Source organism: Lampris incognitus, chromosome 10 (genome assembly GCF_029633865.1).
Source record: "Lampris incognitus isolate fLamInc1 chromosome 10, fLamInc1.hap2, whole genome shotgun sequence".
Lineage (NCBI taxonomy): Eukaryota > Metazoa > Chordata > Actinopteri > Lampriformes > Lampridae > Lampris > Lampris incognitus.
This window is the reverse complement of record NC_079220.1, coordinates 30,313,572-30,332,116: the sequence shown is the minus strand read 5'-3', so window position 1 is coordinate 30,332,116 and position 18,545 is coordinate 30,313,572. Positions and strand designations below refer to the sequence as shown.

General features: G+C 48.8%; 1 protein-coding gene across 4 annotated transcripts in view; it reads right to left on the bottom strand.

Annotated features, from left to right (window-relative positions):
• Positions 1–17,978, bottom strand: part of ppp1r1b (protein phosphatase 1, regulatory (inhibitor) subunit 1B) — a 29,525-nt gene extending 11,547 nt beyond the window's left edge. For all 4 annotated transcript variants that reach the window (XM_056287905.1, XM_056287907.1, XM_056287906.1 and 1 more), the window contains exon 1: positions 17,843–17,978. In XM_056287905.1, the coding sequence (XP_056143880.1) occupies positions 17,843–17,956 (114 nt within the window). In that variant the 5' untranslated portion in view covers positions 17,957–17,978. The remainder of the gene's footprint in view (positions 1–17,842) is intronic.
• Positions 17,979–18,545: the final 567 nt, after the last annotated feature.

The window sequence follows — 18,545 nt, the reverse complement described above, 5'->3', positions numbered from 1 at the left end:
ACATTCACACCTAGAGACAATTTAGTACAGCCAAGTCACCTGACCTAAATGTCTTTGGACTGTGGGAGGAAACTGGAGCACCCGGAGGACACCCACGCAGACACAGGGAGAACATGCAAACTCCACACAGAGGACGACCCCCAAGGTTGGGCTACCCCGGGGCTCGAACCCAGGATCTTCCGGCTGTGAGGTGACGGCGCTTACTACTGTGCCATCGTGCCGCCAGATTTCATTAATGAGCCGTATAAATCTTGTGAGCATGCATGTGTGTATTGGGAAATGTTTGACTTTTGACACCAGTCCGCTTGTGAGCTAATGCTTACGCAAAAAGCTCGTGGTTACAGGCATGTTTGCTAGCTGTGATCTGTGTGCATTGTGTGTAGCCATTTGCCCTCTCAGATAGGAGGACAATGGAAAAGGGAGAGTGGGAGAGTAACATAATCTAGCCCAAGCATCAGGCCTATCCCGCCAGCCACTCCTCTTGCCCCCCTTGCACCCCATCCCACTCCCCCCACCCCCACCCTCATGCTGTCCCCTGGGGCCCCCAGCTCAGAGGCAGACTGTCTGAGAGCAACACAGGCGACAGATAGAGGGCAGACCTACACCTCCACAACATGCCACAGTGTACAGTGCCCCCTCTGTCCTAGTTAAACAAACACCCAGCTGTGCCCATAGGCCCCTCCAGCCCAACAGTGCCGTGCATTCCAGTGGGACAAGGTTCACACAGCAAGGTCCTGTTTGTTAACGTCAGCACACTTAAATGTATACAGGAGTCAAATCTACTTTACCAAGTCAGCTTATAAATTGTGCTCGACAATAAAAGGAATGAACTGAAGTGGCTGTGGAGCTGAATGTATGCAACCTCGATCTATTTCAAGATAGAGCGCTACAGCAAATGATTTAACACATGACTTGATGCTTCAGCTTTCTTTCTCAGGATTGCAAAGCAACAAATAGCTGTCATGAACTGACTGGCAGAATTTTTTTCTGTTATAAAATAAAGCAGCCAGACATGGGAGCAGCACAGTCGCGTAGGCGCTGAAGGTCAGATAGAGAAGGTCCTGAAAGGTCTCCTCTGTCAAGCGAGTCAACCTTGGCCATGCTGTGAACCGTGGTGCTGCTGTTTACAGTGCTGCATCACTTGACATCCAGGAAGACGGCTCAAGTGCCTGGCTCTATTTTCCATAAATCTTGCTCTCCGTGGAGTGTGTTTGTGTTCGGAGCCTCCATCTTTACGGAGCTAGTTGTGCGTCATGGCAGCGTGGAGCATGTTGCCAAAGCAGAGGCTTGGTGGGCTGCAAACGTGAAAACACAGGACAATTGAGCATGCCCCCCCTTATTTATAATGGCAAAGCGTACGATATAATCTGATTACGCAACTTCCAGCTTTTCCATCCATCCGGTTTCACTCGCAGTCTGTCTCTTTCTCTCACCTCTTGCTTCCATTTCACTCGATTCTTTTCTTCCTGCATGCTGTTTATGCCCATATTCGTTCTTCATACTGTGATGTCAACATTTCCCTAATTCCATCCTCTCTTCTCTCTTTCTTTTCTACATCCCTCTCTTCCCTCCATCACCAGTGTGAGTTCTGACTGAAATCATATTATGGCACTCATGTTTGCTGACACTCCTCTCTCTCTCTCTCTCTCTCTCTCTCTCTCTCTCTCTCTCTCTCTCTCTCTCTCTCTCTCTCTCTCTCTCTCTCTCTCTCTCTCTTTCTCTCTCTCTCTCTCTCTCTCTCTCTCTCTCTCTCTCTCCCTCTCTCTCTCAATCTCAGCAGGGAACAGTCACAGGGCTGTTTGACCCCCTCCCTCCCTCCATCCATCCCCCCTCTTCTCTCTGTCTCTCCCCTGGCAAGGTGTGGAGGCCTGGGGCTTGATGCTACTGTGCGCCCTGCTGCCTCGGCCTGGCTAACACCTGCTACCAGACTTCCCCCTCTTCTGCCAGGCCCTGCAGGAGGCCTGGCATAGCTGCAACAGAGAAGGATAGAGCACAGCTAAGCCATCAGAAAAGCACACCAGATGTTGCCATGGACAAGCCCCGTGCTCCATGCCCCATTCCTGGTCACGGCCACAAAAACAGGCTAACTAGCAGGACTGTTTCTCTGCATTCTGGCCACGCAGAGATTTACCTCTTACTATTTCATTTATTTATTCATTTTATGTTTCTTTTTTTTTACCTCTGATTCATTAGTCGACAGAGATGTGAAAGGGAGGTGAGAGACGGAGGAAGTTGTGCGCTGCAGGTTAAGAGCCTGAGTGAATTTATCACATCACAGGCACCCTGATTAGAGAGGTGGCTGAGGCCCTTTTGGCTGTCTCAAAACCGGTGCAATTCTAAAAGGGATTAAAAGAGATGAGTGAAGAAGGGGAAATGAGATCAGGAGACCTGATAAAACCGATAAAGATGTGGAAGAATCCAGAACTGGTGGGAGACCATGAGTCTAAAACTTGTACACTCACAAAAGTTATATGCATAGACGTATGGAAAGAAAGAATCCAGCAAGTGATGGCGAAGGTTATGACATGTGCTCATACACACACGTGTGTGCCAAAGAAAGTTGAATCAGTTCATCTGGACACAACATTTCTTGACAGATATGTTTGATCACTCATCTAAGTGACCTCTTCAGTCACACCTGACTGCAGGTATCCCCTCCCTTATAAACAATACAGTGGCATAGCGACCGAAAACAATAATCAGTTTCATATGCAAATATGGATGCGACCATTAACTAGTTACAATGGCCATGTGTACTATTCACAGAGGATTTGGGAATGTTTGCAATCCCAGCATTGTAAGATGGCGACAGATGTACTCTTAGCCCCCCCCCCGGTTCAGGGATGGTCATTCCTTCTTCACATAGATGGCCTCTGACTCCCTATTCACCCAGTACCAGTGTAGGAAGATGACGGCGTGAATTCATGTTTGCGGCAGCCTCACCCAGACCGTCCATGCAGTGTTTTTGTCCATGTCTGCGTCTAAGTTTGTCTTTGTTTGATGGCTGGGAGAGCTGGCGCTGGATCGGCTGGGAGAGCTTGGTTTACTGCTTCCTGTGGGCCCAGGGACCATGGCCCTGCCTGGAGCTGTGCCCGAACGGGAAACACGGAGGGCGGTCTGAGGGGATGCGGAAGCGGGGCAGGCTAAGCTAACTGCTAGCCCATGCAGACCGGCACTTCCGATAACACCGAGGGCGGTCTGGCGGTGGCCTCGCCTAGCTTTGACTGTGTTTTTAGTGTCGTCATATGGAGTGTGGGGAGGTGCGTCGAAGGTGTCTGGCTGGGAGAGCTAGCATTGGATTGGCTGAGGGAGCCAGGTCTGCTGCATCCTGTGGGTCCAAGGACCACGGCCCTGACCGGAGCTGCGCCCAAAGAGGAAACACCGAGGGTGGTCTGACAGGATGCGGAAGCGGGGCAGGCTAAGCTAACTGCTAGCCCATGCAGACCAGCAGTTCCGACAGTAATCCTGGCTGGCGTTCGTTCTCCTGGACAGTGATTTTTTTTGTTTAGTTTAGATATATGTGTTAGTTTTGATATATGTGTTCCTATAGTTCTTGTAGTTTTTGGATATATGATTTTGTGTTTGTGTTGCACTGTTGTGGGCTGGGGGAAACGATTTTTCATTTCATTTCATGTGTGCAAGTGCATGAAATAAAATGACAAATAACGTGTTTCTGATTCTGAAACCAGCGTTCCTCCCTATCAAGGATGTGCACATCCTCATCCTTGAAAGAGTTGCCACTGGCCTGTAGATGGGTGTAGTAGGCTGTGTAGTCCTGACCTGACACGTGAGCTCTTCTGTGTTGTGCCTAAGAGTACGTCTGTCACCATCTTACAATGCTGTGATTGCAAACATTCCCCAATCCTCTTTGAACAGTACACATGGCCAATGAAACTCTAGTTAATGGTCACACCCATATTTGCATATGAAACTGGTCGTTGGTTTTGGTCGTTATGCCACTGTGTTGCTTATAAGGGTTGGGATACCTGCCGTCAGTTGAGACTGAAGAGGTCACTTAGATGAGTGATTAAACATATCTGTCAATAAACGTTGTGTCCAGATGAACTGATTCAACTTTCTTTGATTTTCTTACCTGGATTATAGAGCATGCATAACAAAACTAAAAAAATATTGTGTGTGTGTGTGTGTGTGTGTGTGTGTGTGTGTGTGTGTGTGTGTGTGTGTGTGTGAGAGAGAGATTGCACAGGTACATCAAGCTCCATTGCGAAGGCCCTTTGCATGTGCATATCTTATTAATGCCTTCTACAAAAGAATCATTGCTGATTATTAGTAATCAAACATGAACTTTGACCCCCAGCCTCTAAGAGGCAAATGATATCAGTGACACAAAGTCAGTGATACAAATCCAGTCAGAAGCATGAAAACAGTACGAGGTCGAAGTAAACAAACAGACATTCAGAGCATGTGGAAGAACCACATGTAAAACACACACAAGCTTGTCTTTGCAGTGGTGGTGGGGGCGGGTGGGAGTTGGGGGGGGTATGACATTGGAAATGCCAGATGACATAACACACAGTGACTTTTGTAATTTTCCAGCCTCAAACCAGCCTACTTTGCTGCAGTTACATAAGATCATATGCGACTTCCTCATTTGCCTTAATATCGGCACACAGCGTGTGAGATTACTCCTGGCTTACTTTATCCCCCCCTCCCTCCCCTCCCCTCCCCTCCCTCCCCTGCTATCCTCTTTCTCTCTCAGCTCCCTCTCTGCCCGCCGCCTGCACCTCCCTACCCACACCACTCCCCCAACTGGCAGCCATTGTAAGGTGTCCAGGGTCATGAGACAGCACCTTCTCCCTGCACTCTGTCCAGTGGTGCCCTCTGGACCCACTAGTAGAGAGCAGGGGGCCAGACAGGAGCTTTGGTCCCAGTGAAAACACTCTCTGCTCAGAGGATGGCAGGGAGTGGAGCAAGGAGGAGAGGGGATGAGAAACAAAACTAACTAAATCTGATGAGTGACTGTTACTGATAGCCTGACTGCATTTGTGTGTGTGTGTGTGTGAGTGTGTGAGTGAGTGAGTGAGTGAGTGAGGTGAGTGAGTGAGTGAGTGAGTGAGTGAGTGAGTGAGTGAGTGAGTGAGTGAGTGAGTGAGTGAGTGAGTGAGAGAGAGCGAGAGAGACAGAGAGAGCAAGAGAGTGAGAGAGACAGAGTGAGAGAGACAGAGAGAGAGAGTTATAGAGCGAGCTAAGAGAGAGACAGAGAGAGTGAGAGAGACAGAGAGAGACAGAGAGAGCTAGAGAGAGTGAGAGAGACGGGGGGTGAGAGAGACAGAGAGAGAGAGTGATAGAGCGAGCTAAGAGAGAGACAGAGAGAGTGAGAGAGACAGAGAGAGACAGAGAGAGCGAGAGAGAGTGAGAGAGACGGGGGGTGAGAGAGACAGAGAGAGAGAGTGATAGAGCGAGCTAAAAGAGACAGAGAGAGAGCGAGAGAGAGTGAGAGAGACAGAGACAGAGAGAGAGAGTGAGAGAGAGAAAGACAGCAAGAGAGAGAGAGAGAGAGAGAGAGAGAAAGAGAGAGCGAGAGAGAGTGAGAGAGACAGAGAGAGCGAGAGAGAGTGAGAGAGACAGAGAGTGAGAGAGCAAGAGAGAGAGAGAGAGCGAGATAAGAGAGAGAGAGAAAGACAGCAAGAGAGAGAGAGAGAGAGAGAGAGAGAGAGAGAGAGAGAAGAGAGAGAGAGAGAGAGAGAGAGAGAGAGAGAGAGAGAGAGAGAGAGAGAGAGAGAGAGAGAGAGAGAAAGAGAGTTTGTCAGCGAAGGAGAGAGACAAATGAATTCATTAAAAAGTTTGTTGACTGGCAGTCTGTGTGAACAGAGTCGTAACGTGGAGCAGAGAGGTTAAGGACCTTGTAAAGATTAACATTAGAGAGTAACCATACTTTTTACAAATTTGTGTACGAGACTGGTAAATGTCTTGTTGTGTGTGTGTGTGTGTGTGTGTGTGTGTGTGTGTGTGTGTGTGTGTGTGTGTGTGTGTGTGTGTGTGTGTGTGTGTGTGTGTGTGTGCAAGCACGTGGACAGGAAGCTACCTGGGTGCAGTTTCACCTGATGTGGGTCTCATCCCCAGAGGCCGTCCCCTAAGCTGGTGCTCTCACTACCAAGCCTATTAAAAGCAGCAGTAGGACATCATAAACTAGATCTGAGAGGGCCCAGGGGGCTGCATGATGGAGCCTCGGCTCTCACACTGCTGAAACTGTGCCTTGTGCCAGCTCTGACAGCATCTCAGGAGGAGCCAGTTGAGTGGCTCTACCCTCACTGGAGAGTGCCCCAAATGTCCACCACAGACAAGCCAAACGTTCATTAGGTTAGTGGTTTTCAATTCAGTCCTCGGGCGCTAGCATCCAGTTCAGTCATTGTTCTCTTCTTCCAGGTAGTACATTACGGTCATGTGTTGTGTCAGTTCTCAAACCTCCCTGATGACTAAATGGGTGGTGCCAGGGGACCAGAGATGGGAACTGCTGCATTAGGCCACCTCAACAAAGTGGTGTATGTCACGTCCCTCAGAAAAAGGTGGACACAGTACTTGGACAATATGAAGCTATTCTCTCTCTCTTGCTCTAATTCCCCAGTGATCTACAGTAGCTGTAAATCAAGCTGGATGGATAACTGTTAGACATGGATTACTGAGCAACTGATGTGCCGTGATGGCGTCTGTCCACAGGAGCACATTCACACACCACTCAGAGAGAAGCACTTGTTTATGTGGATAGTTATATGTGTACATCATTAGCAACACACTGTTAGCAACACACCACAACCACAGACATATTTGCCAATAGGAGGAGGTTCCGGTTACTTTCTCTCTCTTGCAGTACTTAAACTCTTAAACAACAGCCATCTTGCATACTTTTTCAGCGTCTATCTTATTTATGGACACTTTCCTCTCCTTCCTCTTCAACCCCTCCGCCTCCTCTCTGTCCATCCCTGGGTAAAAGTGCACCCCTGCGGTCACACTCTGCATCTCTGCTTCAGACCGTCTGAGTTCTACGGCGCTCTGCAGCTCCATTAAATGCGACTGCGGTATCACCCTCCTTTGTCAGCCAAGCACACTTCCCTACTTCTGGGTTGCACGTAAGTACAAGCGAGCCAGAGGTGCAAGAATGCAATCAGGTGAAAGCTAATCCCACGTTGTATGGAACTGAGATGTGTTTTATGTAAACACCTAAGGTAAGTGATTCAATTCAATTCAATTAATTTATTGTCATTAAAAACAATGTGCAGGCACATGCTAAAAACTAAATAAGGGCTGTAGCTTCGCCAAACAGTGCAAGACAGACACAGACAAATACAACAAACACAGCACAAGATATAAGCAAACAAAGACCAAAAAAGAAGCTCAGTTCTGCCCTGTAGCAATCACTTTTGGTTTTCATTTCACATTGCCGTTTTTAATATTGTCCCCTGATTCCTCACATGTTAGTGTTTCTTCACAAGTTTTCATATCTTCTCAGACTTCCTGCTTATTTCTTGATCTCATCTGTCATCTGTCTGCTTGTAGAGGCCCTGTGTTGTATTGCCAAGCTGTCTGTGTGGAAAAAACTTCTTCCTTATTCACCTGTCCGGTCAGATGGACTAATAAATGATGTTAGATAAACCTGATTCATATTTAATAGACAGAGGAGGCTACCAGCCAGCCATATAAGCTAACTAACATAACATAACTGTTAACCCATGCCGACTGGCAGCTCCGATAACACTGAGGGCGGTCTGGCGGCGGCCTTGCCTAGCCTTGATTGTGTTTTAGTGTTGTCGTGTGGAGTGCAGGGTGGTGTGTCGAAGGTGTCTGGCTGGGAGAGCTAGCGTTGGATTGGCTGGGGGAGCCTGGTCTGCTGCATCCAGTGGGCCCAGGGACCACGGCCCTGACCGGAGCTGCGTCTGAGAGGAAACGCCGAGGGCAGTCTGACAGGACGCGGAAGCAGGGCAGGCTAAGCTAACTGCTAGCCCATGCAGACCGGCAGTTCCGACAGTCATCCTAGCTGACATTCGTTCTCTGGACAGTGGCATTTTTTTTGGGACTTTGTTGCGCTGAGTGGACTGTGCTGTTAACTGTTTGTGGTTTTTTTTTTTAAATTTTGCTTTGTTCTCTGTTTTTGTATGTTTTTGGTGGTGTCGTTTTTGGGAAATTTGGGGCGTGTGTTTTTGTCTTTTGTGTTGCACTGCTGTGGGCTGGGGGAAACGGAATTTTGTGTCTTTTTTGTAGGCAAGTACATAAAAGACATTACAATAAATTGTTCCTGATTCCTGATGCCTGATATATGACAGAGGACCATGGACATGACAACATAAGATAAATTAATTCAAAAGCAGTTCTTTCAGTTCTGCGCCGTCTGCTTGTTCCTGTTCAAACACTGCCGTAGAAATTTCGAGAAGTTCTAGTGAGCGAAATGACGTGTTCATCTTGCAGTTTCGCAACGTTTAAATGGCACCTCTCTGAGATGACCTTCTGATCTGCTGATGACTAACAGAACAAACAGATGGGCCTGAGAGAGCATCTGGAGGGTCTCCCTGATGACCCCCAAAATTGGAAATGTAATTAGACAGTACCCACTGGCAGAATGATATCACACCACCACCCACATCTCAACCTCTCCACTGCCCGACCATAAACAACCCACGTAACCCCCACCACCCCCCCACATGCCCTGGAGCATTCATGTAATTAGTCCTGGTGGCTTGTAGGGAGAAGCCTGTTGTTCGAGAGACAGTGGGAGGAATGTTTTTCTACAGTAATGCAGCTGAGATGATGTGCAGATGGGGGGGTTGGGGGTGAGTGACAGGGAGCCACCCGCCATGCCAGAGCCCATACGTCCACAATGCACAAGAGGAGGCGACAATGGGGGATATGCCAATCACAGCCTCCATGCACATGACTTCTGCAAACAGGAGCATGGAGGTGATCACGCCATCCCCCTGTTCAGTCTGTTCTGCTCAACAGCACAAAACTGCACCGCTGGAAATGACCGCCACTTCCCATGTTCAACAGTCACATATCAGCCGAGGTTTCTGCTGCAATGGTTGCTCAGTAATAACAGCACCTTATAACTTCACTCAAACGGTGTCAAAGTGGAAGGAGCTGTTGTTGATGGCTGCTGTGCATTTCATAGTTTATTCCGCTGAGGCAGAGGACATCCTGTACCAAATGAGAATCAGGAGAGGAATATAAATTAGCTGAGATATTAACTCATTAAAAACATCTAGGGCGTCCAGGCAGCATAGTGGTCTATTCCGTTGCCTACCAACACGGGGATCGCTTGGTTCGAATCCCTGTGTTAACTACGGCTTGGTCAGGCATTCATACGGACACAATTGGCCATGTCTGCGGGTGGTGAAGCTGGATGTGGGTATGTGTCCTGGTTGCTGCACTACCGCCTCCTCTGGTCGGTCTGGGCGCCAGTTCAGGGGGCAGGGGGAACTGGGGGGAATAGCGTGATCCTTCCATGCACTACATCCCCCTGGTGAAACTCTTCACTGTCAGGTGAAAAGAAGCGGCTGGCGACTCCACATGTATCGGAGGAGGCATGTGGTAGTCTGCAGCCCTCCCCGGATCAGCAGAGAGGGTGGAGTAACGAGTGGGATGGCTCAGAAAAGTAGTATAATTGGCCAAGTATAATTGTGGAGAAAATAATTCCAAAATATATGAAGAAATAAAAACATCTCCCCTTAACAGTTATCTTATCAGCTGATAGAACTGAAAGTTCCAAAGCCAGTCCTCCCATTTCCGGCAGTGCAGCTGTGTGTTCAGAAGGTAATGTGCCTGTGACCCTGTCGGACCTTCGGCTTTTTTTCCCCTGCTCTTAAACGCTTTGCACTAGACATATTAGAAATGCAACAGTGCAGCCTGGTTCAAGCTCATTAAACGGCAGGCAAATAAACAAGAGAACAAAACAACCAAAACCCCCCTCAATCACCGTGTGACGAAAATTGCAGATTACAACGGCGCAAGCGGCAATAACATAATGCCGTGTCTTCTCTGTGTTGATGGAACACGGATCAGGACCAATCCCATTTTGTCCTTAGTCATGCCTCACTGCTACTCTCAAATACGTCTACGTCAGTCGTGCGTCAGTCAGTCCTGACGCACCTACGGCTCTGACACACGGCGGCCCAATGACGGTGTGAAGGTGTCCATCCCAGATCCCACAGAGCCCCGCTGTGAGAGACGAAGCACGGGGGACCATCCCACAACCCCAAACACTGCATGCAACAATAGACGGGCCTGACCCCCTTACGGTGGCATCCGGTTACAAGACAACTCCAGGGCCTTAAATGCTATCCATCATCATCACCATCATCATCATCATCATCATCCTCTCTCCTTTCTCTCCATACCACTGTTGTTAGTGACAGAAATATGACTGCCTCGTAATCATCCAAATCTCCTTTCACCAGAGATATGGCTCGCTGCTGTTCCTGTTAGCATAGCAGAGAGCAAAGGTTAAAGTATTCTAATGGTACTGGTGGTTCCTCTGCTTTCACATGGTTGAAAAAAAAAATATGGCTGTGCTCATTAGCGCGGGAAGGGGGGCTGCAGTCCCCCCCCCCATAGTGGCAGGTGGCTGTGTAACACCTTAGACCCAACAGTATGTCTAACTTTTCCTAATGTACAAATGCAAAAAACAAAAAAACAAAAAAAACCATACCTTTATTTTAAACAGTGGAATAGGGCTGCGTAGAATGTACATTTTTAATAATAAAGTGAGTAAACACTCCATTCCAAATCTGCTACACACACACACCTTACAAACAAAACAATGACGTCATATTGTAGCGACTGGGGGGGGCGGTCGCTCTGACTGTCGGCGGTTCTGCGCTGGGGGGAGCGCAATGACTGATGGGACTGTTAATGTTAGATTTAAAATCGTGTTTTAATGATGCGGTGTTCATGTTGTGGTTATTCTTGTGTTGTTGTTTTGGGGGTTCAACTCAGAATAAGTAGGAGACCATTTACTGACTAACTGACTGTAGGACCGTGACTGGGACTGGTGTCATCACTTGAGAGGTGCGGGGTACTCATTACATTGTTATTGGTTCTGGTCCGTTCTGGCCGGTGTGAATAGAAGAGCACTCCCGGGGTCGTGCGGTGTATAGGGCACGGGAGTTGCAATTAAAAAGAGATCTCTGCCTCCCGTTTCGTTCTTCCACGCCAGCTCACCACAGTACTTGTTGTTTTAGTTGGCAGCCCCCCTACTGAAAACATCCTGGCTGTGCTGGTATAAGTAAATGGCACACTTGTGAGGGGGCTATATCTAGTAAAGCTTGACGTATGGGCAGACTTAGCTTCATAAATGATGGTGATCCATGCGGTGAAGAGTGAATGGTGGGCTGCGATAGAGATGCTACACTGACAGTAGAGGATCTGTTCAGCACGACAGGCCAGTGGGTGGAGGTGTGTCCATGCTCTGCGCTCGTATTAGGTCGTGTCCCCCATGCCCGTGAGGCAGAGAAGGCCATGTTCACCTTATTGATGTTCATGTTCACCTTAAAATGCCTTGTGTATAGTATCATCAGGAAACCCATCGCTATTTACACAACACACACACAGATGGGCACACAGAACGAAGCAATGAAATCATCACCGATCGCTGAGGGAAAAGACGGAAATCAGAAAGAATTATAAAAGTCAAGGGTGGTCCTACGTGTGAGGAGTTCAAGTCAGGGGGTGTTTACACAAAACTCACAGTATTCTCACGACACTGTGAAGCAGAAAATGTAAGATGAGGAGTCAAGAATAGTAAACAAGTTTTGGGAATGATAGCTCTTTAGTACAGAGTGCAAAAAAGGGAGCGATGTGGTTGATTTGGGATCCAATTTGTTTGATTTGGGTGGCACGGTGGCGCAGTGGTTAGCGCTTCTTGCCTCACAGCAAGAAGGTCCTGGGTTCGAACCCCAGAGTTGTCCAACCTTGGGGGGGGCCTCCCAGGTCATCCTCTGTGTGGAGTTTGCATGTTCTCCCCGTGTCTGCGGTGGGTTTCCTCCGGGTGCTCCAGTTTCCCCCACCATCAAAAAGACATGGGTATTATGGCTTATACTCCCATCTGTGCCCCTGAGCAAGGCAATGGAAAGACGAACTGGAGTTGGTCCCTGGGTGTTGCACGGCGGCGGCCCACTGCGCCTAGCTACACAGCTAGGATGGGTTAAATACAGAGCGTAATTTCCCTATGGGGACCATTAAAGTATATCAAAAAGAAAATAAGACACATTCAGTAGCAAGGAGCCACATGACCAGGGTCTCTGCTATATAGATCAACACTTCGGCCATCAAGAGACTCATCTTGGTGACATAAAGCTGAGGGAACATTCAAACGACAGGCGAAAAAAAGCTAATTTATGGAAACACTTTTGGTGAACTTCAATTATTGCTTTGTTTTCCTTTATTGAAGTTGATCAGCCACAGCATGAGGACATGGGAAAGAGTAATAGAAGCTAGGTTAAGAGGAGAGGTGGTGATTAGTGAGCAGCAGTATGGTTTCATGCTACGACAGAGCGCTACAGATGCGATGGTTGCTTTGAGAATAGTGATTGAGAAGTATAGAGAAGGCTAGAAGGAGTTACACTGTGTTTTTGTGGATTTAGAAAATGCATACAACAGGGTGCCGAGAGAGGAGGTGTGGTATTGTATGAGCAAGTAGGGAGTTGCAGAGAAGTATGCAGGAGTGGTGCAGGTGTTTGCAATGGTGATAGACAGGTTGGAGGGCAAGTTCAGGCAGGAGTCTCCGTGGACTATGATGTTTGCGGATGACATTGTGATCTGTAGTGAGAGTAGGGTGCAGGTTGAGGAGAGCCTGGAGAGGTGGAGGTATGCACCGGAGGGAAGAGGAATGAAAGTCAGTAGGAGCAAGATGGAAGACACGTGCATGAACGAGAGGGAGGATGATATTTAGATCAGCATACGGAGGTCAAAATGTCTTGATGCACGCTCAGTAATCCAAGTAAGGGAACCCCAGAGAGTTGACTAAGTTCATCTGGACACAACGACCGAAACCAGGGATCGCTGTTTTGATTCGCTATGCCACTGTATTGTTTATAAGGGTGGGGATACCTGCAGTCAGGTGGGGCTGAAGAGGTCACTTAGATGAGTGATGAAACGTTTCTCTTGGATGAACTGATTCAACCCTCTGGGACACGGAGGTCAAGTTCTGAGTTCATTGCACTGGATGAGGCCTCAGCCTAGTGTGGTTCACAGACAGTTACAGTCACACAAAAAAGTGCAATTCTATTGCAATACACAACACAGCAGCTGTTACAGCTTGTGAGGACACTTTGTACTGGGACACATGCATACACATACATGCGAAGTAAAAATCAAAATACTGGAGCTGGTAAAAACAAGGAGGGGATACACATGCACACATAGCCCAGGGCGACAGAGACCCATTGTTGGTGTCCAGGTTCTAATTACTCCAACAAGGTTGCACATCATTTCCCTTCACTCCTTCCAAATTAATTTTCTGCAGCCTTGCACAAACATCAACAACTGTTGCAACTTTAAAAAGGAGCATGAAAATTCATTTTCATAAACTGACACATCGCGTCACCGGGCAAACTGAATCACCTCGAGAGAGCGCTCCAGCAACATTTACCCTTCCCTCCTCCCCCCTCTCCAACACACACACACACACACAGTCTCTCTCACCCATTCACTCACACACACACACACACACACACAGTCTCTCTCACCCATTCACTCACACACACACACACACACACACACACAAACATAGTCTCTCTCTCTCTCTCTCACACACACACACACACACAGTCTCACTCACACACACACACAGACTCACACAAACACACACATACAGTCTCACTCACTCACACACACACACACACACACACACACATATACACACAGTCTCACTCACTCACACACACACACAGTCTCACTCCCACACACACATACAGTCTCACTCACTCACTCACTCACACACACACACACACGTGCACACACACACAGAGTCTCTCTCACTCACATACACACACATACACGCACGCACACACAGTCTCTCTCTCACTCACTCACTCACTTCACTCACATGCACACACACACTCAGACACACACAGTCTCTCTCACTCACTCATATGCACACACACACTCAGACACACACAGTCTCTCTCACTCACTCACACACACACACACAAAGAGCCACCTTCAACCAAAAGATCACTGCGCCCTCTATCTCTCTCTGTCCCAGCATGCTTTGCACTGTCCAACAAGGCGTTGTGGTTGGGAATGTGTGTTGACGGTCTCCTACACCGCTAATGTTTACCCACAAACACTTGTCGCACCAAAGGTCGCTGTGTGATGTCTAACCTAGCGGATGTACAGAGGTGGAATGGTGGGGGAGAGGATAGAAGCTGGCGAAAGATGAGAAAGGCTGATGAAGGCAGTGGGAGGTGGGGGGGGGGTGTACAGATGCCCTCCATAACCCCGCTGTGTTTTTATTCAGATAGTCAAAGTCAGAGGTTGCTTTGGGAAGGATTTGGAAAGATGCCCTCTTCTGCCCTTTGATATCCCCTGGCTTCTCTGAGTTTTCTATCAATTGAAAGGATCAACATTTGCTGACCAGATCGGATTAGGTTGAGAGGGGGGGGGGGCCTGAGAGAGAGAGAGAGCAAGAGAAAGAGAGAGGGAGGGAGAGAGAGTGAAAGAGCAAGAGAGGGGGGGGAGAGCGAGAGAGAAAGAGTGCAAGTGAGAGAGGGGGAGGGAGAGAGAGAGTGAGAGAGGGGGTGAGAGAGAGCGAGAGAGAGAGAGAGCGAGAGACGCCTGCCACAGTATGGGATTCGAGGATCGAGTGTCTGCATGATGACCCTAATCTCTCCCCCTTATACACACATTACTCTACACACAATTGCAAATCATGGTGGGTGCATTGTGTGTGTGTGTGTGTGTGTGTGCACTTATGGAGGAGTGTGTCTACATGTAGTGATCATGGGACACAGAGGATTTATGTTTTGGTTGTAGACTGGAAGGTGCACGAGGCCTTCCGAGACGTTATTGTGTGCAACTGAATCTGTCAGATGAGATAATTTGTGTGTGAATGAGTCTGTGGGGTGCATTAGCCTGGTCATCTAACACAACAATTATTTATTTACACTGGCTGGTGTTTCAAGGCCAAAAAGTGGGTGTGAAGTATGGCAGCCCCTCTCACATTAGCAGCCCCCCCCCGCCCCCCGCAGGTGTCAGTAGCACATTCACTGACACATGCTTGCGCCAATGTAAATGACTGAACCAGACAGACAGAATAGTCCGAATGGTCAACTGTGAGCGAGCTGGGGGGGGGGGGATAGCTGTCAGCCCGGTCTCCATGGTAACAGATCTCCCGGCCGCTCTATCGAATGAGGCTTTTTGGGAGGAATTTTGAAAATGCCGTTGCAGACGAGAGTACAGAATTACCAGTTGTGTAACAAGCCGGGAGATGTGGCCCGGTTGTTACAGCCTTTTAGCGAAGATGGCCTTGTGTGCCGGCGCAACATTTGTGTCGGGGGTGGGGATGGAGGGAGGGGGGGTAGTAATTGCTGTAGGAGGGTAAGGACGCCAAACGATGCCTATACCAGTGTCCCTGGAGACTCCCTCTCAGGCCCGGGTAGATCTCTATCTGCATAAACATACATGAGCATGTCCTCTGTTGAATGCCGCCTCTGTTTCCCATACTCCCTGCGCAGCGTTTGTTTCAGCGCTCCAACCTCGCCGCCCATGCATGCACGGCGACCGCCTGCGAACAAGAGCGCACACGCTCGCTCACCCCCACGTGCACGCTGGAGCAACACGGTTTGAGCAAAACCTTACAACAGGACGTGAGGTTGCACTGCACAGCTTTCTACTTTCAATAGAGGAGTTGTTGACTGGTCGAGCAGGCTGTAAGCCCCGCCCCCCGCCCCCCACCAGCCCAAAAGGTCCTGTGCAGTAGACTGAGAGATAAGCCTTTAGTGCACTCCAGCTAGCCGGGGAGCAGGAGCTGGAGGGTAAAGGTCGGGGTCAGCCTGCTTAAAAAAGGACACGCTAACAACCCCCAAATATAGTTTCACGCTATCTGACAACGAGGTGATTTGTGCAACAACTTCCTCCCAAGAAGGAAGGAAATATAAATCATTTAGAGATAAATTAGCAAAAGATCAGATAACGTAACCTGACATCCGTCAGTTTCTTAGAAGTGGTGATAGAGTGTGTGTGTGTGTGTGTGTGTGTGTGTGTGTGTGTGTGTGTGTGTGTGTGTAAAATGTATCTTGTTGGAAGCTTAATGGTTTCACATGCTTGAACGAGGTAGTTCATACGACGCTTTACACCCAACATGTTAGACACCAATTCGGTTTCTGTCTTTTCCGAACTAACCGAACTTGAAGGCGGCACGAGAGGTTTTACGTCATCAGTACGTCGGGGCTTCTCCCTGCCTCCGCAGTCTTTGGTGATTTTGTGCATCTTTGTAATCCCGACGCCCGGCTAACGGGTCGGACGACTGGTTAACGTGGCCGCCCCTGGTGCGGGAGACCCGGCTTCGCATCCCGCCCCCCCCCCCCCCCCGGAGTTCGCTACAATATGATTAGAATAATAAATCTCAAACTGGGATCATTTCTAGTGAATGAAATTAAAGGGAAATTGATTATAGTGGCGGCAACGGGGGTCCCCGGACCTCACTTTGAGAACCCTCCCTGAGAAGAAGGACAGCTATTGGAGGAGTCGACATTACACCAGTGAAAAGGGAGATCAAGTTGCACCTTATTCTTTCTCAGCTACCCTTCATATAGGTCTCTCTCCCTCTCCCTCTCGCTCTCTCTCTCCTCCAGACTCTTACATCATCTCATCAACCCCCCCCCCCCCACCCGGCTCTCTGAGGAGACAAGTCATTGGCCTCAATCTAGCCTTGCACAAACCATTTTCCACTCTGGCCCACTTTCTCCAGCCCTAAAATAAAGCCACTAGCCTCGCGGGGCCAGGGGTGGACATCAGCGGTGTCCTGCCTCAGCACCCAATTACCCTTCCCACGGCCCCGCTGAGTTCACAGCGCCAACCCATCTAGTCCAAATTCACAGCAACACACAAAACCAAGGAACGAAGAGAAATTAGGGTCACGCTGATAACGAGCCAAAGGTAACCGCGGCTATGCTCACATGCTGTGAGCGTGACCGACAGGTGGACGCACGCCACGGCAGGTACGTCACGTCGTCATTTATTAACCTTCTGAGGTTGCGTGACGGGCTGCGTGTGCGGGCGGGATGGGGTTGCCTGTGTGTGCTACAAGCGACTGGGCCGGTTTCACGGACTAGATATTGACTGACGTGTCGATATCACAGAGTCAAAGGTGTCGACGCGAGATGAAATAGTGAAGCGGGCTAACTTCAAGAGGAAGACGTTAAGTTAAGGAAGGAAATGACGTCATCGTTTCTATTCCTCAACTATGTGACAGACGGAGGCAGATGTCAAGTCTGACCGTCTTGTCGAGAATGAAAAAAATAAATAAATAAAAAAAGGCAATTATTGTTCCCATCAAAGCCACTGTGTGGAGGGGTCCTATATCAGCACCACTTTGAAAGATAATGGTGCAAAAGAAATGATCAGCAAGTAACGTCAACCAAATTCCTCTCAAATGATCGATCTAAACTCTCAAATACAAATCTGCAAGGGAAGTCAGCCGATTAGAAATTCTACTTTATCTGACGAGGACCTTTGCACAACACTTCCAAACAACAGCCAACAAAAATAAAACCGAAGAACTTGGGGCGGGGGGAGACAACTAAGAAATTGTTAAATCTGAAAAGCATTTCTGAAGATGTGCATGCTGAATTTCTGCTCGGGTCAGGTTATGTTGTACTCCGTGTCAACTTACCATCTCCACTTGGCGGGGGTCCAGGTTGGTGGGTGCAGAGGACGGAACGGCAAATTGGATCTTTTTCCTCTCCTTCTGCTCCTGCTCGACCTCAGCCGACTCAGAGGGCTCCATGACTCTGGCTCCTGGGGGTCTGTCTCCCGGCAGAGAGGAGGGATGTGACTTAGGATCCGCTCCCTGGAGGAAACTCCACCGCTGAAGGCTCTTCCAACTCTCTCTCTCTCTCTCTCTCTCTCTCTCTCTCTCTCTCTCTCTCTCTCTCTCTCTCTCTCTCTACCTCTGCTTCCCTTCAAAATAAACAAACTCTCTTTCCCCTCGCCTCTTTGTCAGCGTCTCTCCTCTGTCCCTCTCTGGCAGCTGCTTATGTTCTTTACCTCTACCCTGCTCTCTCTCTCTCTCTCTCTCTCTCTCTCTCTCTCTCTCTCTCTCTCTCTCTCTCTCTCTCTCTCTCTCTCTCTCTCTCTCTCTCTCTCTCTCTGTCTCTGTACCTTTCTCGCTTCTATTTGACCATCTGTGTGGTGTGTGTTTATCTCCTGCTCTCTCTCTCTCTCTCTCCGCTCTCTCCTCCCCTTCCCCTCCCTCCCTCTCTCACAACCTGTACAGCAGGGGTGAATGAGATATGTCCATGGAATCGGGCAGGAGGAGAAACAAGGGGAGGGGCCAGATAACCAAAGGGGCGGGGTCCGCTTGGCCAAGGGGAGGC